Source organism: Ranitomeya variabilis, chromosome 6 (genome assembly GCF_051348905.1).
Source record: "Ranitomeya variabilis isolate aRanVar5 chromosome 6, aRanVar5.hap1, whole genome shotgun sequence".
NCBI classification, from domain to species: Eukaryota; Metazoa; Chordata; class Amphibia; order Anura; family Dendrobatidae; genus Ranitomeya; species Ranitomeya variabilis.
In genome coordinates, this window is record NC_135237.1 from 501,832,099 (window position 1) to 501,856,932 (window position 24,834).

The following is a 24,834-nucleotide window of genomic DNA, read 5'->3' on the forward strand; positions in this document are numbered from 1 at the left end:
TTTACGTGTACAGGTGTACCCTTCTTTTGATCTGGAAGAGGTGGAATTGATACAGAGGTGGAAAAAAGCGGCTACCACCTGCTCTTTAGAATTTATCAAAATTATCATTGACAAAAATTCAATGTCATTAAATTCGATTGATAAGGAAATAGATGAGGTACATAAGAGTTTGAAAAAGCACCTTACCTCTGACAAACTGGAGAGCTATTTGCAATCCATTGAAAAAGATATAGATACAGTGGGGCAAAAAAGTATTTAGTCAGTCAGCAATAGTGCAAGTTCCACCACTTAAAAAGATGAGAGGCGTCTGTAATTTACATCATAGGTAGACCTCAACTATGGGAGACAAACTGAGACAAAAAAATCCAGAAAATCACATTGTCTGTTTTTTTATCATTTTATTTGCATTTTATGGTGGAAAATAAGTATTTGGTCAGAAACAAAATTTCAACTCAATACTTTGTAATATATCCTTTGTTGGCAATGACAGAGGTCAAACGTTTTCTGTAAGTCTTCACAAGGTTGCCACACACTGTTGTTGGTATGTTGGCCCATTCCTCCATGCAGATCTCCTCTAGAGCAGTGATGTTTTTGGCTTTTCGCTTGGCAACACGGACCTTCAACTCCCTCCAAAGGTTTTCTATAGGGTTGAGATCTGGAGACTGGCTAGGCCACTCCAGGACCTTGAAATGCTTCTTACGAAGCCACTCCTTCGTTGCCCTGGCGGTGTGCTTTGGATCATTGTCATGTTGAAAGACCCAGCCACGTTTCAACTTCAATGCCCTTGCTGATGGAAGGAGGTTTGCACTCAAAATCTCACGATACATGGCCCCATTCATTCTTTCATGTACCCGGATCAGTCGTCCTGGCCCCTTTGCAGAGAAACAGCCCCAAAGCATGATGTTTCCACCACCATGCTTTACAGTAGGTATGGTGTTTGATGGATGCAACTCAGTATTCTTTTTCCTCCAAACACGACAAGTTGTGTTCCTACCAAACAGTTCCAGTTTGGTTTCATCAGACCATAGGACATTCTCCCAAAACTCCTCTGGATCATCCAAATGCTCTCTAGCAAACTTCAGACGGGCCCGGACATGTACTGGCTTAAGCAGTGGGACACGTCTGGCACTGCAGGATCTGAGTCCATGGTGGCGTAGTGTGTTACTTATGGTAGGCCTTGTTACATTGGTCCCAGCTCTCTGCAGTTCATTCACTAGGTCCCCCCGCGTGGTTCTGGGATTTTTGCTCACCGTTCTTGTGATCATTCTGACCCCACGGGGTGGGATTTTGCGTGGAGCCCCAGATCGAGGGAGATTATCAGTGGTCTTGTATGTCTTCCATTTTCTAATTATTGCTCCCACTGTTGATTTCTTCACTCCAAGCTGGTTGGCTATTGCAGATTCAGTCTTCCCAGCCTGGTGCAGGGCTACAATTTTGTTTCTGGTGTCCTTTGACAGCTCTTTGGTCTTCACCATAGTGGAGTTTGGAGTCAGACTGTTTGAGGGTGTGCACAGGTGTCTTTTATACTGATAACAAGTTTAAACAGGAGCCATTACTACAGATAATGAGTGGAGGAAAGAGGAGACTCTTAAAGAAGAAGTTACAGGTCTGTGAGAGCCAGAAATCTTGATTGTTTGTTTCTGACCAAATACTTATTTTCCACCATAAAATGCAAATAAAATGATAAAAAAACAGACAATGTGATTTTCTGGATTTTTTTTTCTCAGTTTGTCTCCCATAGTTGAGGTCTACCTATGATGTAAATTACAGACGCCTCTCATCTTTTTAAGTGGTGGAACTTGCACTATTGCTGATTGACTAAATACTTTTTTGCCCCACTGTAAATGGGAGCATGATATTAGTAAATTGAAATTGAAGAAGTACTTAAGGGACTCTAAAGACTATGAAACGGACAAAATCTACAAGTGGCAAATGCCCCAAAAAAGATCTAAAGCAACACCCTTCAGTGGAGGTGTAATGTCTAAAGAGACAGTATCAGGCTCTGAGAGCAGTGCTTCGTGCAGTGAATCAGAAAGCACAAATGATTACTTCATGCGGACAAGAGTCGGGGATAATACAAAATATGCAGACATCTTCTCCAAAAGGAAGACTAAACGGACTAATGACCGCATGAAGGTAATCAACTTATCAGAACACGTATTATCAGAAACTCAGATTAAACTGTTAGAGAAGGGTCTAACATTTTCCCCTTCCTCTACATTAGACAAATTCACGGTGGTAAAAGATCTACACCTTTTTGCCCGTAAAATAGTCCTACAAAAAATGCATTATAAAACGGACTTGGATTCACTCTCTTCCACTGAAATGGAAAGAGAGACCTTGAGGGATCTCGAGGAATTACTCGAAGAAAACGCCCAAGCTGAGGCTGGTAAGTTTCCCACTCATCTAATTGTCAAATCCAAAACTTTCCCTAATTTCAGCACATGTCCAGCCATGGATGTGTTTACGAAATTGGTCACTAAAGATATCGAGGCATTACCCAATAGCCCAGGTTGGCATTCAAATTTAAATAGGGAAGAGCATCTGGCATTAATAGAATTACAAAATCTTGAAAGCGTAGTCATCAAACAGGCAGATAAAGGTGGAAACACAGTTATCTGGCCAATTAGGATGTACGAGAAGCAAGCAGACAAAATTTTGTCTGTCCAATCATGCTATAAAAAAATGACTTACAACCCCTCTACACAGTTCCAACAGGAACTTATCAATATTTTGGAAATAGCATATGATAAAGGGATTATTCCAAAACGTCTTCTCGAATATATTACTAAATTACAACCTAAAATGGCCACATTTTATCTTCTGCCCAAACTACACAAGAATCCAAATGATCCGCCTGGGAGACCGATAGTCTCAGGCAAGGAAAGTCTATGTGAGTCAATTTGTACTATTATTGACTATTATCTACAACCGCTTGTACTAACACTCCCATCCTATATAAAAGATACTACATCGGTCTTACAAAGGCTTGATTCTATATATTTGGAAGATGGGGCAATTTTAGTCACAGCGGATGTAGAGGCACTTTATTCATCAATTAAACATAGTGACGGTATAAATGCGGTCTCGTACTATTTGAACCAGAGCAATTTGGATAAAACCCTGATTGAGTTGATTTTGGTGTTGTTAACATTCGTTTTGGAACACAATGTCTTTATTTTCAATAAGACAATTTTTCTCCAAAAGCAAGGAACGGCCATGGGCGCCACTTGCGCCCCATCTTACGCCAATCTATTTATGGGCTATTGGGAGAAAGAGATCTTTCAAAACGATCAATTGGTAGGAATTGATATGGTTCAGGGATGGAGTCGCTATATTGACGACGTTTTGTTTTTTTGGGAAGGCAGCATTGAGCAGTTAACATCTCTGATGGATGCGTTAAATCAAAACAATTATAATATTAAACTGACATATAAATGGGGGAGATCTTTGGATTTTCTGGACCTTAAAATGACAGTGGCCCCCAATGGCAGAATCATCACTGATATATTCAGAAAACCAACTGCCACGAATACCTTGCTCCATGCGTCTTCGGCCCATTTCAAACCAACCATTGATGGAATCCCAATCGGACAGTTTTTAAGGGTTAAAAAAATCTGTGCCACTGAGGATAACTTTCAGGCTCAAGCAACTGAATTAGCACAACGTTTTCAGGACCGTGGGTACAGCAAAAGACAAATCAAAAAAGGATACAATAGGGCGTGTGTTGTGAATTTGGATTCTGGGCTCCCCCGGTGGCTACTGGTGGAATTGAACTGGTGTCTTCATCTTCTCTGTTCACCTGTTCCCATCAAGATGTGGGAGTCGCTATATAACCTTGCTGCTCTGTTAGTTGCTTGCCGGTCAACAATGTTATCAGAAGCCTCTCTGTGCTTGTTCCTGCTCCTAGACAACTACTAGATAAGTTGGACTCTTGTCCATGTTTGTTTTTGCATTTTTGTTCCAGTTCACAGCTGTAGTTTTGTTACTGTGTCTGGAAAGCTCTTGTGAACAGGAATTGCCACTCTGGTGTTATGAGTTAATGCCAGAGTTTTAAAGTAATTTCTGGATGGTGTTTTGATAGGGTTTTCAGCTGACCATGAAAGTGTCCTTTCTGTCTTCTGCTATGTAGTAAGTGGACCTCAAATTTGCTAAACCTATTTTCATACTACGTTTGTTATTTCATCTTAATTCACCGCCAATACATGTGGGGGGCCTCTGTCTCCTTTCGGGGTATTTCTCTAGAGGTGAGCTAGGACTAATATTTTCCTCTGCTAGCATTATTTAGTCCTCCGGCTGGTGCTGGGCATCTAGAATCAACGTAGGCATGCTACCCGGCCACTGCTAGTTGTGCGTTAGGTTTAGTTCATGGTCAGCTCAGTTCCCATCTTCCAAGAGCTAGTTCCTATATATGCTGATGCTATGTTCTCTTGCCATTGAGAACATGACAGTTTGACCGGACCACTAAAGGGTTAAAATCCTTGGCTGAGAAAGGAGAGAAATAAGAAGTCTGCTGACATTTTTTTTTTTTTTTTTTTCTCTCCTTCTAATCTTTGAATGGCTCTGTGTCCACCTGTTTGTAATGGATCTTCAGAGTGTAACTGCAGGTTTGAATAATCTCGCCACGAAGGTACAAAATTTGCAAGACTTTGTTTGTCATGCACCTGTATCTGAGCCGAGAATTCCTTTGCCGGAATTTTTCTCGGGGAATAGATCTGGGTTTCAGAATTTTCGAAATAATTGCAAATTATTTTTGTCCCTGAAATTTCGCTCTGCCGGAGACCCTGCACAGCAGGTCAGGATTGTGATTTCCTTGCTCCGGGGCGACCCTCAAGACTGGGCTTTTTCATTGACACCAGGGGATCCTGCGTTGCTCAATGTGGATGCGTTTTTTCTGGCCTTGGGGTTGCTTTATGACGAACCTCATTTGGAGCTTCAGGCAGAAAAAACTTTGATGTCCCTATCTCAGGGGCAAGATGAAGCGGAAATTTACTGCCAAAGATTCCGTAAATGGTCTGTGCTTACTCAGTGGAATGAGTGCGCCCTGGCGGCGACTTTCAGAGAGGGTCTCTCTGATGCCATTAAGGATGTTATGGTGGGGTTCCCTGTGCCTGCGGGTCTGAATGAGTCCATGACAATGGCTATTCAGATCGATAGGCGTTTGCGGGAGCGCAAACCAGTGCACCATCTGGCGGTGTCCACTGAGAAGTCGCCAGAGAGTATGCAGTGTGATAGAATTCTGTCCCGAAGCGAGCGGCAGAATTTTAGACGGAAAAATGGGTTGTGTTTCTATTGTGGTGATTCTACTCATGTTATATCAGCATGCTCTAAGCGCACTAAAAAGCTTGATAAATCTGTTTCCATTTGCACCTTACCGTCTAAGTTTATTCTATCTGTGACCCTGATTTGCTCTTTGTCATCTATTACCACGGACGCCTATGTCGACTCTGGCGCCGCTTTGAGTCTTATGGATTGGTCCTTTGCCAAACGCTGTGGGTATGATTTAGAGCCTTTGGAGACTCCTATTCCTCTGAAGGGGATTGACTCCACCCCATTGGCTAATAATAAACCACAATACTGGACACAAGTAACTATGCGTATTAATCCGGATCACCAGGAGATTATTCGCTTTCTGGTGCTGTATAATCTACATGATGATTTGGTGCTAGGATTGCCTTGGCTGCAATCTCACAACCCAGTCCTCGACTGGAGAGCTATGTCTGTGTTGAGCTGGGGATGTAAGGGGGCTCATGGGGATGTACCTGTGGTTTCCATTTCATCATCTATTCCCTCTGAAATTCCTGAGTTCCTGTCTGACTATCGTGACGTCTTTGAAGAATCCAAGCTTGGTTCGTTACCTCCGCACCGAGAGTGCGATTGTGCCATAGATTTAATCCCGGGTAGTAAATACCCAAAGGGTCGTTTGTTTAATCTGTCTGTGCCTGAACATGCTGCTATGCGAGAATATATAAAGGAGTCCTTGGAAAAGGGACATATTCGTCCATCGTCATCTCCCTTAGGAGCCGGTTTTTTCTTTGTGTCAAAAAAAGACGGCTCTTTGAGACCATGTATCGATTATCGGCTTTTGAACAAAATCACTGTTAAATATCAATACCCATTGCCGTTGCTGACTGATTTGTTTGCTCGCATAAAGGGGGCCAAGTGGTTCTCTAAGATTGACCTTCGTGGGGCGTATAATTTGGTGCGAATCAGGCAGGGGGATGAGTGGAAAACCGCATTTAATACGCCCGAGGGCCACTTTGAGTATTTAGTGATGCCTTTTGGTCTTTCAAATGCTCCGTCAGTTTTCCAGTCCTTTATGCATGATATTTTTCGCGATTATTTGGATAAATTTATGATTGTGTATCTGGATGATATTCTGATTTTTTCGGATGACTGGGACTCTCATGTCCAGCAAGTCAGGAGGGTTTTCCAGGTTTTGCGGTCTAATTCTTTGTGTGTGAAGGGTTCTAAGTGTGTTTTTGGGGTACAGAGGATTTCCTTTTTGGGATATATTTTTTCTCCCTCTTCCATTGAAATGGATCCTGTCAAGGTTCAAGCTATTTGTGATTGGACGCAGCCCTCTTCTCTTAAGAGTCTTCAGAAATTTTTGGGCTTTGCTAACTTTTATCGTCGATTTATTGCTGGTTTTTCGGATATTGCTAAGCCATTGACCAATTTGACTAAGAAGGGTGCTGATGTTGCTGATTGGTCCCCTGACGCTGTGGAGGCCTTTCGGGAGCTTAAGCGCCGTTTTTCCTCTGCCCCTGTGTTGCGTCAGCCTGATGTTGCTCTACCTTTTCAGGTTGAGGTCGACGCTTCTGAGATCGGAGCTGGGGCAGTGTTGTCGCAGAAAAGTTCTGACTGCTCCGTGATGAGGCCTTGTGCCTTCTTTTCCCGTAAATTTTCGCCCGCTGAGCGGAATTATGATGTTGGGAATCGGGAGCTTTTGGCCATGAAGTGGGCTTTTGAGGAGTGGCGCCATTGGCTTGAGGGGGCCAGACATCAGGTGGTGGTATTGACTGACCACAAAAATTTGATTTATCTTGAGACCGCCAGGCGCCTGAATCCTAGACAGGCGCGCTGGTCATTATTTTTCTCTCGGTTTAATTTTGTGGTGTCATACCTACCGGGTTCTAAGAATGTTAAGGCGGATGCCCTTTCTAGGAGTTTTGAGCCTGACTCGCCTGGTAACTCTGAGCCCACAGGTATCCTTAAGGATGGAGTGGTATTGTCAGCCGTTTCTCCAGACCTGCGGCGGGCCTTGCAGGAGTTTCAGGCGGATAGACCGGATCGTTGCCCACCTGATAAACTGTTTGTTCCTGATGATTGGACCAGTAGAGTCATCTCTGAGGTTCATTCTTCTGCGTTGGCAGGTCATCCTGGCATTTTTGGTACCAGGGATTTGGTGGCAAGGTCCTTCTGGTGGCCTTCCCTGTCACGAGATGTGCGAGGCTTTGTGCAGTCTTGTGACGTTTGTGCTCGGGCCAAGCCTTGTTGTTCTCGGGCTAGTGGATTATTGTTGCCCTTGCCTATTCCTAAGAGGCCTTGGACGCACATCTCGATGGATTTTATTTCAGATCTGCCTGTTTCTCAGAAGATGTCTGTCATCTGGGTGGTGTGTGACCGTTTCTCTAAGATGGTCCATTTGGTTCCTCTGCCCAAGTTGCCTTCTTCTTCCGAGTTGGTTCCTCTGTTTTTTCAAAATGTTGTTCGTTTGCATGGTATTCCTGAGAATATCATTTCTGACAGAGGGACCCAATTCGTGTCTAGATTTTGGCGGGCATTCTGTGCTAGGATGGGCATAGATTTATCTTTTTCGTCCGCTTTCCATCCTCAGACGAATGGCCAGACCGAGCGGACTAATCAGACCCTGGAGACATATCTGAGGTGTTTTGTGTCTGCTGACCAGGATGATTGGGTTGCTTTTTTGCCATTGGCAGAGTTCGCTCTCAATAATCGGGCCAGCTCTGCCACTTTGGTGTCCCCGTTTTTCTGTAATTCGGGGTTTCATCCTCGATTTTCCTCTGGTCAGGTGGAATCTTCGGATTGTCCTGGAGTGGATGCTGTGGTGGAGAGATTGCATCAGATCTGGGGGCAAGTGGTGGACAATTTGAGGTTGTCCCAGGAGAAGACTCAGCTTTTTGCCAACCGCCACCGTCGTGTTGGTCCTCGGCTTTGTGTTGGGGATTTGGTGTGGTTGTCTTCTCGTTTTGTCCCTATGAGGGTCTCTTCTCCTAAGTTTAAGCCTCGGTTCATCGGCCCGTATAAGATATTGGAGATTCTTAACCCTGTTTCCTTCCGTTTGGACCTCCCTGCATCCTTTTCTATTCATAACGTTTTTCATCGGTCATTATTGCGCAGGTATGAGGTACCGGTTGTGCCTTCCGTTGAGCCTCCTGCTCCGGTGTTGGTTGAGGGTGAGTTGGAGTACGTTGTGGAGAAAATCTTAGACTCTCGTGTTTCCAGACGGAGACTCCAGTATCTGGTCAAGTGGAAGGGATACGGCCAGGAGGATAATTCTTGGGTGAATGCATCTGATGTTCATGCCTCTGATTTGGTTCGTGCCTTTCATAGGGCCCATCCTGATCGCCCTGGTGGTTCTGGTGAGGGTTCGGTGCCCCCTCCTTAGGGGGGGGGCACTGTTGTGAATTTGGATTCTGGGCTCCCCCGGTGGCTACTGGTGGAATTGAACTGGTGTCTTCATCTTCTCTGTTCACCTGTTCCCATCAAGATGTGGGAGTCGCTATATAACCTTGCTGCTCTGTTAGTTGCTTGCCGGTCAACAATGTTATCAGAAGCCTCTCTGTGCTTGTTCCTGCTCCTAGACAACTACTAGATAAGTTGGACTCTTGTCCATGTTTGTTTTTGCATTTTTGTTCCAGTTCACAGCTGTAGTTTCGTTACTGTGTCTGGAAAGCTCTTGTGAACAGGAATTGCCACTCTGGTGTTATGAGTTAATGCCAGAGTTTTAAAGTAATTTCTGGATGGTGTTTTGATAGGGTTTTCAGCTGACCATGAAAGTGTCCTTTCTGTCTTCTGCTATGTAGTAAGTGGACCTCAAATTTGCTAAACCTATTTTCATACTACGTTTGTTATTTCATCTTAATTCACCGCCAATACATGTGGGGGGCCTCTGTCTCCTTTCGGGGTATTTCTCTAGAGGTGAGCTAGGACTAATATTTTCCTCTGCTAGCATTATTTAGTCCTCCGGCTGGTGCTGGGCATCTAGAATCAACGTAGGCATGCTACCCGGCCACTGCTAGTTGTGCGTTAGGTTTAGTTCATGGTCAGCTCAGTTCCCATCTTCCAAGAGCTAGTTCCTATATATGCTGATGCTATGTTCTCTTGCCATTGAGAACATGACAGGCGTGTAAAATTCCAAGGGAGGAATTGTTATATGGCAGTAAGATGTCCCGTAATAAAAACAATAAGAATCAGGCAAGGTTCATAACGAACTACAATAAACAATGGCCAGAATTAACTGCAATCCTTCGTAGACACTGGAATATTTTGCTTAGTGACCCCGTCCTTAAAAAGACCCTTCCTGACCGTCCAGCTATAACACCTAGAAGAGCACGTAATTTGAAGGATCTTTTAGTCCACAGTCATTATTCGGGGACAGATACCAGCAGGGCCTTCATAACAAGCACCAATGGATTCTTCCCATGTAAGACATAAAACTACCGCAAACAACGATCAAGAAAACCCCGAAGAACTAAATTGTTAATAAGTATAAAAATATTTTATTATTAATGAACAGGATCAGGGTGGGAGACAAGGGAACAACACAAGGCAGATATTATTGCACACATGTTGAGAAACGCTGGGGTGTATGTTGTACAGCTGGCTCAAAATATACAGAGAAATATAATATAATCATAAGAATAGCATGTAAACCCGCCCCGGGGCGGGTGTATGCTGCGGTGGCTCCTGTTCTTACATCTCTCAGGTATATTGCGGATTATTTTTGTTGCAAATGCTTAATACTTTATGATGTAATTACCTGTGCAATCTTTTCAGAGACTTATATCGTGTTTACATGCTATTCTTATGATTATATTATATTTCTCTGTATATTTTGAGCCAGCTGTACAACATACACCCCAGCGTTTCTCAACATGTGTGCAATAATATCTGCCTTGTGTTGTTCCCTTGTCTCCCACCCTGATCCTGTTCATTAATAATAAAATATTTTTATACTTATTAACAATTTAGTTCTTCGGGGTTTTCTTGATCGTTGTTTGCGGTAGTTTTGTGGCACTTTATGTGCGATCGCCCCAGAATTATCCATACATTAGCCCACTACCTAATACTAACATTTGTATATTTATCATATTACAATTGATTGTGGGCATGCGCCTTGTGAAGTTGTTTTGTGTTCCATGTAAGACATGTAAGGCGTGTAGAAATCATATCAAGAGTGTTTCTTTTGTTAATCATGATGGTTCTAGGACATATTCTATACGAAAACATCTTACCTGTTGCTCCAAGGGCGTTGTGTATCATGCACAATGCCCTTGTAAAAAGGTGTACATTGGGCTCACTACACGTGAGCTCAAGATTCGCACCAGGGAGCACATCCTTGATATTGAGAAAGCTGCTGGTGTTGAGGACATCAATCAGCTTAAAACCCTACCTAAACACTTTAGGCTGTATCATAACTCTAACCCTACTGGCCTGAAGATACAAGCCATCGATCAGGTCATTCTTAATGATAGAGGGGGTAATCTTGGTAGGGTTTTGACACGTAAAGAGAGCAGGTGGATATACCAGTTGGGTACACTTGCTCCACAAGGGCTGAATGAGACAATGGGCCTTAGTTCATTCTTATGATATTCAATTATATTTATAGCCGTTCTTTAATTTTCAACCTTATTGCTACGTATAACCTCTGTTTTTTTGTGCAATAATCCTGTGTAGCTTTTTAAATTGTGTGTTTTTTAGTGTGGTTTTAGAATACTAATTGTTGTGTTCATATTGATTCTAGGATTGTGTACTATAATTGGACCCTATTTTATCCTAAGGTTGAGTTTGGACAGCATTTAAGGGAAATGGACTTTACAGTTATGCTGAGCATCTTCAATCAAAACTCACCTTGCTATTTATATCGCATATTTTTAGGTGTCTAATATAAGTACACATTATGTCATATGTAATATAGAGTTTTGTATTAATTGTTTGTTGTCCTTTTTGATAAATATTTAAGACTGTTGCTCATTTGTTTGGCACTAATACCTTAGATATATTAGTTTAGAATATATTGTTATTTAGGGTCCATGTGTATTTTGCATGTTAGGGGTACAATATGGCATAGCCCATTATTTATATTACATATTGCCATTTGGCATAATTTAATGTAATTTTGTTTATTATGATATCATTTTGTATCCTCTGTAATTTTTCTGTGTTTACTGCTTAATTGGCTCCTATTAACTATATTCTATTCGTTTTGGTAGATTTTTGGTCTGTAGTGGCATGCAGGTTAAGTCATCGGCCGCTTAGTGCTTTTTTGGTCCCGCCCATTTGATTTTGGTAGTCTTTACCACGCCCCTCATTAGCTACGTTACACTCTATCAGCGATATTTTCGTTCACTGATAGTGGGCGCGGATTAGTGCATTTACTCTTTATTGGTCTCGCCTACCTGATGTTGTTAGGCTTTACCACGCCCCCTACTAGCTGCGCTCCACTCCGTCAGCGATATTTGCTCTAACCAACTGCGGGCGAGGATCAGTGCGCATGCCCTGGATTTGGCCGCTCGGTGACTTACAGCCCCGCCCATTGGGTGACGCGAGCGTTCCACGCTTGCGTGCCAGGCAGCGGAGGTCTGTAAGCCACTGTTCTTGCACGAGCGTCCAAAAGCCAGCGCATGCGCCGTACCATATCTTGCACGCAGCTATTCAATATCAGCTGTTTACAATCCTGAGGCCAAATTTTTTGCCATTTATAATGAGCACCTCCGCACACATAGCACACTTGCCCCCTTATGGAAGAAGCCTGATTGGCGAAACAGTGCTGTCGGGGTGCAGCACAGGCATACCACAACTTTCATGTAAGTTTATTCAGTCCTTTTGTGTATTAGCCTTTGGGATAGGTGTTGCAGTATTGGTTTATTCATGGTTTATTCATGGACACATTATGTTGGCGGCTATATATTGAATGCATATAGATAATCATAGGTATAGTACCTTTTGCCCATTAGTTTTCAAATCAGCTATGGGCTATTAGCACTTTTTGCACTTGGTTATTTACCTCTTATATAGATTTATATTCAGCTATTTTCATTATAGTTGCCCAGGTGATTCTGCCTGCTCTAAACATGTTTTCATCATTGCTGCATACATATTTTTGCAAGCATGCCCTTGTGGTGATGTTGTATATTCTTTATTTATTTCATTAGTTCATATCATATATCTGCTGTTGCACATCCAGTAGTTTATACAACACATACCACCTATACTCACAAATGGTTAAATCACATATTGGTTTTTGCCCTGTGTCTGCTTGTTTTTATTGAGATTTTTCTTGTTTGTCTTTATTATTTTTGTATAATTATTAATAAAGTATCTTTATTTTAATTTTTGTCCATGCCTTTATTTTCCCCGCAATTAGAGGGAATGTTGTTGTATAAATATTTGTTTAAGGTATTTAAGACATTTGGGACCTTGTTATTTACATACAGTGATGTAGTCTGATCATACCACATCTCCTGGACAGGGAAGCACCCGAGCCTGCTCGGATAACACCTTATTATGTTTGCCCATCACTAATAATTATATAAAAATCAGTAACGTGAAAGGGGCGGGCTTAAAACAAACTAGGAAGTAGAGACCCTTGGTGGTAGAGTGGCTTTTCCTTCAGGGAAACACGGGCTGTCATACAAAAATTAAATCTATAAGACAGCTCCAGAAGCGAGAAAGAGCTTTCAATGTAGCAAGTTACCTTTCCATGATCCCTATGCAGCTGACACCCATCCTTTGGAAACAGGTAATTAAGGAAAATCCTAATGGCTAGCAGATGTGAATCCAACCTTACCTTGAATACAGGAATGCAGATAAAGGCAGATTTACGACTGGTAGAGATAACGTAGATATTTTGTCTACCTTTAAATAAATTATGAAGTGAGGTTTTTATGAACTTTGTTGATATAATAGATAGGAAAGCCATATTTCTGGAAATGTGATGAAAAGGCGAATGCAAAGCATGGTTTTGCATAGCTGGCTGATGGCCGGCGGGCCACCAAATGGATATCAGCCCGATAGATGACAATATGTATGCCATGGCTCCATATCAACAGATAAAGTCATGATAGGAAAGATGACTGTGAGATCTCCCGTCTGGGACCTTAAGGGGCAAAGATATAGTAAAAGCTGAGAATTTCATAAATTTCATAAGATTAAGACACATCCTATAGTTCTCTGAAGTCCAGCCCTGTTATGAGTCACCAGAGGGGAGCAACTAATGTTAATACAAAAACAATGCAGATTATGATCCTTCAATGCCAGGAAGATACATTGCCGTGTAGGAATGATCCACATTTTCACCTGCCCCTTCGGCTGTGATCCTTGGCATGGGGTATTCATGTAAGAAGGTATTCAGGGGTAAGAATCATGGTGGCTCAGTGGTTAGCACTGCAGACTTGCAGCACTGGGGTCCTGGGTTCAAATCCCACCAAGTACAACATCAGCAACGAGTTTGTATGTTCTCCCGGGGTTTATGTGGGTTTCCTCCTGGTTCTCCGATTTCCTCCAACACTACAAAGACATACTGATAGGGATTCTAGATTGTGAGCCTCAATAGGGACAGTGATGATGTCTGTAAAGCGCTGTGGAATTAATGGTCCTATATCAGTCAGTAAAATAAATAAAATGGTTCCAACAGTCTTACATAAGGAAACAAGTAGCATTGAACAGAGCTAATCTTCCTCGGCAGCATCTCTGTCACTCTGCAGACTTGCTATTTTATCAGCTGATTTGAAGGGGTTCTCCTGGGAAAGTAAGATCTCACAATAGGTGATAACGTTTTGATCAGTGGGGGTTTGACCGCTGGGTCTCATACTAATCAGCAGAACAAGGCACATGTAATTCATTCTCTCCAGCGATTCTGTATGGGGCTGAATGGATTGGGCATCCGACCTGTCCTCCGTTTCGTAGCGATGGAAAAGTGCCCCATTCTGCCTATCAGTGCGGATCTAAGCGGTTGGATCCCCACCGATCAGCAAGTTATCACCTATCTTGTGGATAGGTGATAATGTGTTTTTGCTGGTTGAGCAATTTAACCCTACTTGCCTCTTCCCTTTACTAGCTTGGGATCCTATCATGTCCTTTCCATGCTATCAAAATATTTATATACTAGCATAAGTCAATATACTGTAATTAGTATCTTAATATGCAAATGCCACAAGAGAAATCAGGAAAAGGAGAATAAAGACTTGGGCTAAACTATGGTAGCCATTGGCCCTTTATGCACAAGCCCTGTTGATGATAAGTACAGAGGTATTGAAAAATGTGAAGGAGAATCTGTCGCATGTAGAGCTGCACAACCAGAGCTGTAATTTAGTGGGCTGCAAGGCAAAACATAATCCAAAATAATAAAGCTAAGCAAAGAGATTTGCAGGACCCTCGTCCAGCAGCTATGTATTTAGTCGGAGGATGCTGGACCAGAGCCTTACAAGTCTCCTCCTACCGGCTCATCCCGATTAATAGGCCCAATGCAATGTCATCATGCTACTAATCAGCAGAGACATCATGGAGGTCGGCAGGTAGGAGACTTGCAGAGCTGTAGTTTGGCAGTCATGGACTATTTTCTTAGCTGTTGGACCAAAATCCTCCAAATCTTTTTGCTCAAATCTAATGATAAACCATGGTGTTTAAAGGGAACCTGTCAGTCAGCAGGATTGTGCACAGTAACCTACAGACAGTGTCAGGTTGGCGTTGTTATACTGATTAAATGATACCTGGGTGACAAAATCCCTTGTGTGGTTGTTGTTTAATCTTTATTTGCAGTTTTCAGTTAATGTGATTCTCGTGCTCCGAGGCTGTTGTGGTGCTCTGCTTAGATATTCATCTTTATAGCTTACTAGCTGTACTACCCGGCTTCGCCCGGGGTAATAACTGCTGTTAGCAAAATAGAATGTGTTAACAAAAATGTATTCTGCACAAAAAACCACAAAACAAATAGATAGAAATGTAATTATTAAAAGGCAAAAACTAAGCTAATAGAAGCATTTTACAACATATATTTCAACACCAGAGATATTCCATATAGATTTAACTAAATTGGCCAAGTAATGTGAAGTAATCTTCTACTACTTAATCGAGAGCCTTTTGATAAACGACATTCTTAGTTTTTCCTTCAGGTGCAAAGACAAACAGATTTTTGGCTGTTCCAACTCTTGAACAGGCCACATAAAGTTGACCAAGAGAAAAGCATGGAGATTGTAAATCTAAGCTAGCTGAAGAGCCCGGCGTTGCCTGGGCATAGTTAATATCTGTGGTTAGTTATAGCACCTCACTTCTCTTATTTTCCCATCACGCCTCTCATTTTCCCCATCACATCTTTCATTTTCCCCCTCACATCTCTCATTTTCTCCCTCACACCTCTCATTTTCCCCCTCACTCCTCTTATTTTCCCCCTCACTCCTCTCATTCCCCCCTAACACTTGTCATTTCGACCTCACATCTGTCATTTTCCAATCACTCCACTATTTTCCCTCACTCCTCTCATTTTGCACTCACACCTTTTCATTTTCACCTCACACCTCTCATTTTCACCTCAGTATATACATGTTTGTCATCTCCCTTATATATAGTATACACCTGTATATATAGTATATACCTGTATGTAATCTCCTCCTGTATATAGTATATACCTGTGTGTCATCTCACCTATATATAGTATATATCTGTGTGTCATCTCCTCCTGTATATAGTATATACCTGTGTCATCTCCTCCTATACATAGCATATACCTGTATGTCATCTCCCCTGTATATAGTATATACCTGTATGTCATCTCCTCCTATATATAGTATATACCTGTATGTAATCTCCTCCTGTATATAGTATATACCTGTGTGTCATCTCACCTATATATAGTATATATCTGTGTGTCATCTCCTCCTGTATATAGTGTATACCTGTATGTCATCTCCTCCTATACATAGCATATACCTGTATGTCATCTCCTCCTGTATATACTATATACCTGTAGGTAATCTGCTCCTGTATATAGTATATACCTGTGTGTCATCTCCTTCTGTATATAGTATATACCTGTATGTCATCTCCTGCTGTATGTAGTATGTACCTGTATGTCATCTCCTCCTCTATATAGTATATACCTGTGTCATCTCCCCTGTAAATAGTATATACCTGTGTGTCATCTCCTCCTGTATATAGTATATATCTGTATGTCATCTCCTCCTGTATTAGACCTCGTTCACACGTTATTTGGTCAGTATTTTTACCTCAGTATTTGTAAGCTAAATTGGCAGCCTGATAAATCCCCAGCCAACAGTAAGCCCACCCCATGGCAGTATATATTAGCTCACACATACACATAATAGACTGGTCATGTGACTGACAGCTGCCGGATTCCTATATGGTACATTTGTTGCTCTTGTAGTTTGTCAGCTTATTAATCAGATTTTTATTTTTGAAGGATAATACCAGACTTGTGTGTGTTTTAGGGCGAGTTTCGTGTGTCAAGTTGTGTGTGTTGAGTTGCGTGTGGCGACATGCATGTAGCGACTTTTGTGAGATGAGTTTTGTGTGGCGACATGCGTGTAGCAACTTTTTGTGTCGAGTTGCATGTGACAGGTTAGTGTAGCAAGTTGTGTGCAGCAAGTTTTGCGCATGGCGAGTTTTGCGCGTGGCGAGTTTTATGTGTGGTGCCTTTTGAGTATGTGCAAGTTTTGTGTGAGGCAACTTTTGCATGTGTTGCAACTTTTGTGCATGTGGCAATTTTTCCGCGTGTGCAAGTTTTGCGTGTGGCGAGTTTTCCATGAGGTGAGTTTTGCACGTGTGACGAGTTTTGCATGTGGAGAGTTTTGCGCGTGGCGTGTTTTGAGCGGCGACTTTTGTGTTTCAACTTTTATGTGGCGAGGTTGGTGTATGTGTGGTGAAATGTGCGCTGAGGGTGGTATATGTGTTCGAGCACGTGGTAGTGTGTGGCGCATTTTGTGTGTGTGTTCATATCCCCGTGGTGGTGTGGTGATTATCCCATGTCGGGGCCCCACCTTAGCAACTGTACAGTATATACTCTTTGGCGCCATCGCTGTCATTCTTTAAGTCCCCCTTGTTCACATCTGGCAGCTGTTAATTTGCCTATAACACTTTTCCTTTCATTTTTTCCCCATTATGTAGATAGGGGCAAAATTGTTTAGTGAATTGGAAAGCGCGGGGTTAAAATTTCACCTCACAACAAAGCCTATGACGCTCTCGGGGTCCAGACGTGTGACTGTGCAAAATTTTGTGGCTGTAGCTGCGACAGTTCAGATGCCAATCCCGGACATACACACATTCAGCTTTATATATTAGATGACAGGTCCCTGATCCCTCAATGACCTGCCCCCTATTTTATATAATGCATATACTAGTGTGGGCTTAGGCTTCTTTCACACTTCAGTTGTTTGGCGTCAGTCTGCTCCGAATTCTTGAGGGATCGACGGATCTGTCAAAACTGTTGAGAAAACGTTTCTAACGGATCCGTTTTGTTGACGGATCCGTTACACGGATGCATAAAAAAAACCGGATCCGTTAGAACCGTTGCAACCGGGTTTTTTTACATCCGCTGGAACCGTTTTTTGACAGATCCGTTTTTTTAAAAACCGAGGATCTCAATGTGATTGGCTAATACAAAGTACTGGGAAACGTGACTGGCTACTGGAAACACACATCACACGGCATTTATACACACACGCCACACACATGTCACAGCACAGCCGTTCAAAATACCAGCACAGTATGGAAAATAAAAATATGCAGGGCGGGCACACACACACACACTGGCAGAACTCATGCTGGATGGCAGTACTCACATGGCAGTCTCAGGCAGGGTCTTGCTGGCTGCTGGCAGGGTCTGTCTTGCTGGCTGGCACTGTGTTCTCTCTCTGCTTCTTCTCTGCTTGATGGCACATTAAAGAATGAAGCCCACCTGTCCTGTTTATATAGTTTTGGGGTTGTCTGGGAAAAGTATCTACTTTTTGGAGCATGCTCAATTGAAAAAGCGGATTGGGGCGACGGATCCGCCAAATGACGGATCGCGATGGATCCATAGGCGGCCATTCTAGGGAATGGCGTAAGCGACGGATCCGTCACGAACCGCCATTTCAGCGCAGACAAAAAACGTTATAATGTCCGTCAATGTCTAGATGACGTCCGCCAAATCTCGACGGATCCGTCACATGGCGGATGGAACGGACGACCATCTGCCACAATCCGTTGCTAATGCAAGTCTATGGGAAAATAGTGGATCTGCCAAAAAAAAATGGCGGATCCGCTATTTGATGAAAACGGTAGATTCAAACTGACGCCAAAAGACTGAAGTGTGAAAGAGGCCTTAGAAAAAATTACATCCAGCAAAATAGCGCCGCCATTGCCATTTTGCTGGATGGAAAAAAAAACTGTGGCTGCAGCAAAATGGCGCCGACGCTTGCGCAGTAGCATCTATTGGTAAGCGTTAGATGCTATTACGCGGTCGTAGCCATTTTGCTGGATGTCAATTTTTTTTCTAAGTCAACAATATTAGGTCGGTTTCACACGTCCCGATATTTCTAGTACCGGAAAAATTGGTACCGGAGATGTCCGTGTGCTCACGTGGTACACCGTGTGGCATACGTGCAGCAGCCGTGTGCCGCATCAGGATCACACAAACGGCGCTGGGAAGCAGTACTACAATAAGCACTGTTCCCCTGCTTGTGGTGCTGAAGCCGGCTGTCATCCCTTCTCCCCTGCTCAGCCAAAAACAGCGCGAACAGGGGAGAAGGGATGAAAGAAAAACCGACATGGGCTCCCCTCTATATTTTCCAACCAACCCGGCAAAACTGACAGGTGCGGGTTGCTATTCTCAGGCTGGTAAGGGTCCATGGCTATGGGGCCCCCCAGCCTTAAAAAAGTAGCCCGCAGCCGCCCAGAAAAGGCGCATCTATGTCATGCGCCAATTCAGGAGCTTTGCCCGGTTCTTCCCATTGCCCTGGGGCATTGGCATATAGGGGAAATAAGGGGTTAATGTCACCTTGCTATTGTAAGGTGACATTAAGCCTGGTTACTAATGGAGGGGTGTCAATAAGACACCTATCCATTATTAAGCCACTAGTATGAAAGGGTTAAAAAACACACACATATTAAGAATAAAGTATTTTAATGAAATTTGAAACACACATGTTTTATTATCTTTATTGTACGCTCAATCCAACCGAAGCCCTCGTTCTCTTGTAAAAAATTCCAAAATAAAAAAGCAACAATGACCCATACCTGTCCGCCAAACAGTCAAGTCCCACACTGTAAATCCATCTCAAGGGGTTAAATACATTTACAACCGGGAGCACTGCTAATGAGACCGCTCCCGGCTGTAAACGACTGGGGAATGAATGAAATGCAGGAGGCGGAGCTTCGGTGACTAGCAGTGCCAGCACCGAAGCTGCGCCCCCTGGCGGCATGAACTCATATGAACTCTGTAGCGTTGGAAAGTTTCTAATAGATGAGCCTTTTCTGGGCAGCTGCGGGCTGCTTTTTTAAGGCTGGAGAGGGGCCCATAGCCATGACCCCTTACCAGCCTGAGAATAGCAGCCCGCACCTGTGAGATTTGCCGGGTTGGTTGGAAAATATAGGGGGGACCCCACATCGGTTTTTTCTTTCATCCCTTCTCCCCTGCTCGCGCAGCTTTCGGCCGAGTAGGAGAGAAGGGATGATAGCTGGCTTCAGCACCACAAGCAGGGGAACAGCGCTTACAGTAGTGCTGTTTCTCCCGTGGCCGTCCGTGCGCACGGAGGACAGTGTGCAAAGTTCTCCGTGTGCACGTGTACTGGACATATTGCGGTACGTGCTGCCGGTAAAAAACGCACATGAACACACGTTCCGTGAAAACCCTCTGACGTGTATAGACTAGTGTTGAGCGATACCTTCCGATATTTGAAAGTATCGGTATCGGATTGGATCGGCCGATATCCAAAAAATATTGGATATCGCCGATACCGATACCAATACAAGTCAATGGGACACAAATATCGGAACGTAATAGGAAGCGATCCTGGATGGTTCCCAGGGTCTGAAGGAGAGGAAACTCTCCTTCAGGCCCTGGGATCCATATTCATGTAAAAAATAAAGAATAAAAATAAAAAATATGGATATACGCACCCTCGGACGGCCCCTGGCTCTCAGCAGTGCAACCGGCAGCCTCCGTTCCTAAGAATGAGCGGTCACATGAGCGGTCACGCGACCATTCACAAGACCGCGGCGTCATCGCAGGTCCTACACTCACTGCATTCTTAGGAACGGAGGCTGCCGGTTGCAGCACTGAGAGCCAGGGGCCGTCGGTGGGTGAGTATATCCATATTTTTTATTCTTTATTTTTTACATGAATATGGATTCCGATATCGCAAAAATATCGGAACTTGGTATCGGAATTCCGATACAGCGACTATCGTCCGATACCCGATATTTGCAGTATCGGAATGCTCAACACTAGTATAGACCCATTCATTTGAATGGGTCTATGTGTGTCAGTGTCTCCGGTACGTGAGAAAACTGTCACTACGCTTACTGGAGGCACTGACGTGTGAAACCGGCTTTATATGTATTATGTAAAACAGAAGGCACGAGAAAACTGCAAATACAGATTAAACAACAACCACAAGACGGATTTCATCACCCAGGTATCACTGTACTCAGTATAACTGTGCCAACCTGACACTGTCTGTAGGTTACTGAGCAACATCCTGATGGCAGGTTTGCTTTAATGGCCCATAAAGTAAAGTTTTGTTCACACACAGAGTTTTTTAGCTGCGTCTGGTATACAAATCAGAAGCGGCGTTTTTTCTTATTAAACATAAACTTTTTATTATTTTCTTGCTGTACAACAATTTAGCATTCAATCATTGTACATCATTATAACATCTTTTACCAGAACAAGCTTTGAGATTTCACAAACCACATGCTTGTTTTTATCCCTGACCGAATTTGAGAACTGCAGTGGGTCAGTTCTTTCAGCATTTTTCATCCATAGAAAGCAAAGAGAAAGCGAAAAGATGCTGCAAAAAAAATGCATCAAACAGGTTTTACTGCGTTTTTGCAGCACTTTTGGCTAATAAAACGATTAACTATTATAATAAACATGTACTATAAGCAAATCACACATTTACTCTGCAGCGCTGTATGTGAACACAGCCTAACCGTCGATGTAGAAAACGTTATACATAAGAACATGGATGGTTTTGTTTTTATTAACATTATTCCAAACAAACGAGTGGATGATATAAAACCAATAACACATTCCTGGCATCAGATATTACGGGCCATGGAGGAAGCCCATTCACAGGTTCTGTTCGGGGTTTTTAAAGAGTTTTACAGAATGTCCATGGCTTCACGGTAAATTGTCTCTTTTTTTTGTAATTTTGAGACAAATATTTTATTTTTTTCCCCTTTATTGAAGTGTTGGTATTTTCTGTATAGGATAATCATGGCTTCAGCTAAGCTGTCATTAAAGTGATACCTACATGCATGGTTTCATTTAAAGGGGTTGTCTGACATGTCAAAAAAATGTTGCCAACAGCAGGATCCTTTTAATAGAATAAACTAGGGCATATTCAATCGCTGTTACCCTTGGGGATATGAGACGCACCATTTCAGTGATTTGACTGCGGCAACCAACAGGCCTCGGTGTTCAGGTGACCAAAGAAAGGGACGTCATAACTTGTAGTTCTCGCACGGTCGCTCCTGATCCACAAGGATGGGACATTTTTTAACATATCAGACAACCCATTCATAGGGGTATTTATTGCCTCCTCCGTCATTCGTATTTGGGAACGGACTTCGCTGTGGCGGCCCTGCTACATTTCTTTCCCGTGGCTGTTTCTGTAGGCAGGACAGTTTATCGGGAGCCGCAGAGGTGTAATCAGTGGTCCAATATCATGCCCAAAGTGTGAGCCTGATGTTATTAATGTTTTTTTTTTTTTTTTTAAAGAACGTTGTTATATTTTTATTTTTTTCCTGACCTTTCAATGAAGCGTGTAGGTAAATCAACGGATAGAAATAAACTTAACTTGTGGAAGATTGAAGAAAAATAAAGTGTTTTTGTTTTTTTTTGCTCTTTTTAAACTGTTGGTTTTAGCTGCACTGGATAATCATGGTTTGGGATAGGATGGTTCTTTCTAGACAGCAAGCCCAAAGCATGTCAATTTTTCACAATTTTTCCTTTTTGAGAAATAGAATTCTTTCTTCAGGTTCCTGGGATTTTTCTTTAAAACAAGTGGAGTTCCTTTTTGATACATGCACTTCCTTCTCCTTTGAGGACTGTTTGCGTTTGTATTTTTTTCCCTTGAGGAAAAAAAAAAGTGACTGGGATTAGTGACATACAGTAAACATACTATATTTTTGAGTCAGTTACAAGTAAATCATTCTTCTCCACACATACTGCAATTATACAGGAAGGGCGGCGTGCAGCCGGGTGAGATGTTCCTATTAGGAGTCTGTTCCTTAAAGGGGTTGTCTGGTATAAATCGACAAGTCTGCAGTCGCTATATGTGACTAGTGTATCCTCACAAGGATGAGTATTCTCCAGGTGTCAGCCCCGGGAACGGTGTTCAGGTGACCGCAAGTGCTCAAGGCCAGAGTCAGACCAGACTGTTTCCGGCCGAGCGCAAATACTATCGAGCGCCGGAAATCGTCTAAAGTCTAGTCAGATTCTGTCCGGGAGTATGCGTATGTATCCCATACTTTAGTCAGCTCTATGCCGTTCCTGGCACTGACATCGGAGAATGTGTTTGCGCTCTGAGGATTTACAAGTCTTCAGTCCAATCCAGCGAGTGTGGACTTGTTTTTTCAGGTGGGACAACTCCTTTAAACTGGGCTCAGATGACCATAATTTATGGTCTGTCTGACAATCAGTCATTGCAGTTTGTATATGGGCCACGAAATACGGCCCTCTGGACCCGGCCTCAGACTTTAACCTTTTATGTTTGTTTGCTCTTTTTGCTCACTGTCTCATGATTGTGACCTCCTGTGAAGAGGTTGTCGTATCCCTACAATTAGTCAGGACACAAGATTAATCGTAGGCTGTCAAATTGATCACTATGGGAACTTATGACGATTTAGGTTTAGTTCACTAAATGCTAAAATTGTAATAAAGATGCTAAATTGTGTCTCCACGATCCGCCATCAGTATAGATTTGTTAGCTTGATTCGGTTCTGTTATAAACGTTCTACCTCATTCATAGGAGGCTTCTGGGCATTAGGAGCATTTCTCCAGCCAAAGTCCAGAGTCCCACGCTTAGCGATGTCTTTCGACCAAATTCCTGTATAGATTTTGCCTGTGTCTCCATAGTAAAACTCCCCAGGTCCATTTTTCATCCCCTTTTTCCAGGAGCCTATGTGGCGATTCTTGTTAGCTGGTCATACACACAAAATAGAATTCATGTCACTGAGAGAATATTCTGTTCATCTGAGTAGGGTTGTTTTGGCAAGAAGCGCATAGATTTCTTTCTGCAAGGCCTATTCAGATGAATGGGACAGTCACAGAAATGTGAATTCCCCCTTAGTTATACAGATCATGACGTACCGCAGAGAAGTACCCCTCGTCCACAGTACTTGTCATTGCGCCATTCTCCTTCATAGACGTCACCATTGGCGTATATCATCTTGCCATATCCGCTCCTTTGATCGCACTCCCAGCCTCCTTCATATCGTGCATCCTTGGAGTAGTAGTATGTCCCATATCCCTGCAAAGAATTGAGGAACATTTTTCTGAACTTCTTCACCAATCTGTGAACCACTGCTTTCAAAAACTGGTGACCCTCTGACCATCTTTGCTTCTGAGAGACTCTGCCTCTCTAACATGGTCTTTTCATACATAATCATTGGACTTAGTAGAAAATTGACCCTCCAACTGTTTTTCATTAGAACCCTTTACTGTTGCAGCCTTTTGTTAACCCTGCCCCAACTTTTTTGAGATGTGTTGAATCAATTTCTAAATGAGTTCATGTTTTCAAATAAAATGAAAAAATGTCTTTAACTTTTACCCTCAGATATGGGTTCTCTGCTGTGTATAAAATACAGGGTAGTAATGGGCAAAGTGTTGGAACCCTTGAAATAGTTCCAGAAAATGAAGTATTTATTTGTTGCACAAAATGTAGAGCCAGAATTTTGGTGTATTTGCTTCACTGAAATGGAACAAACGATACTGGGACAAAGGAGGTTACCCTGACCAGATAAGTGACCTACTATGGTCTTTTTCTAGCATGCTATTTATTGCTTATGATCTCTGAGATTATCTAAGACTATTATATTTGAATGTAGATGTGTCTGAGGCATTATATTATGGTATTGCTTTTACCTGTATTAAGCACAGATGCACTTTATCCCGAGCTGCGATGCAACTCTTGAGAGGGAAAAGTGATACCTAATTTGGAGTATACTCTAAGGGTATGGCTCCACGGTACGGCTTGCCGGCGGGTTCGCCGCAGCGGCGAAGCCGCTCGGCGCTAAGCCCCGCCCCCTTTCTAGGACGCGATGGTGCCGGATGTGTACAGTACACATCCGGGATCATCGCACCCCTCGCCGTAGGGCCCTGTGATATGCCTTGCGGGGACGCTGCGTCCCCGCAAGGTGTACGGACAT

At 42.9% G+C, this 24,834-nt stretch overlaps 1 protein-coding gene across 3 annotated transcripts in view; it reads right to left on the reverse strand.

Moving 5' to 3' along the window:
• Positions 1 to 21,039: 21,039 nt before the first annotated feature.
• The window catches only part of LOC143781416 (MORN repeat-containing protein 3-like), a 50,815-nt gene continuing 47,020 nt past the window's right edge, over positions 21,040 to 24,834 (reverse strand). For 2 of the 3 annotated variants that reach the window (XM_077268016.1, XM_077268014.1), the window contains exons 4-6: positions 23,777 to 23,936; positions 23,425 to 23,606; positions 21,040 to 22,536 (exon numbers count right to left, since the gene is read on the reverse strand). In XM_077268016.1, the coding sequence (XP_077124131.1) occupies positions 22,402 to 22,536; positions 23,425 to 23,606; positions 23,777 to 23,936 (477 nt within the window). In that variant the 3' untranslated portion in view covers positions 21,040 to 22,401. The remainder of the gene's footprint in view (positions 22,537 to 23,424; positions 23,607 to 23,776; positions 23,937 to 24,834) is intronic. The other variant, XM_077268015.1, reaches the window with a different exon arrangement.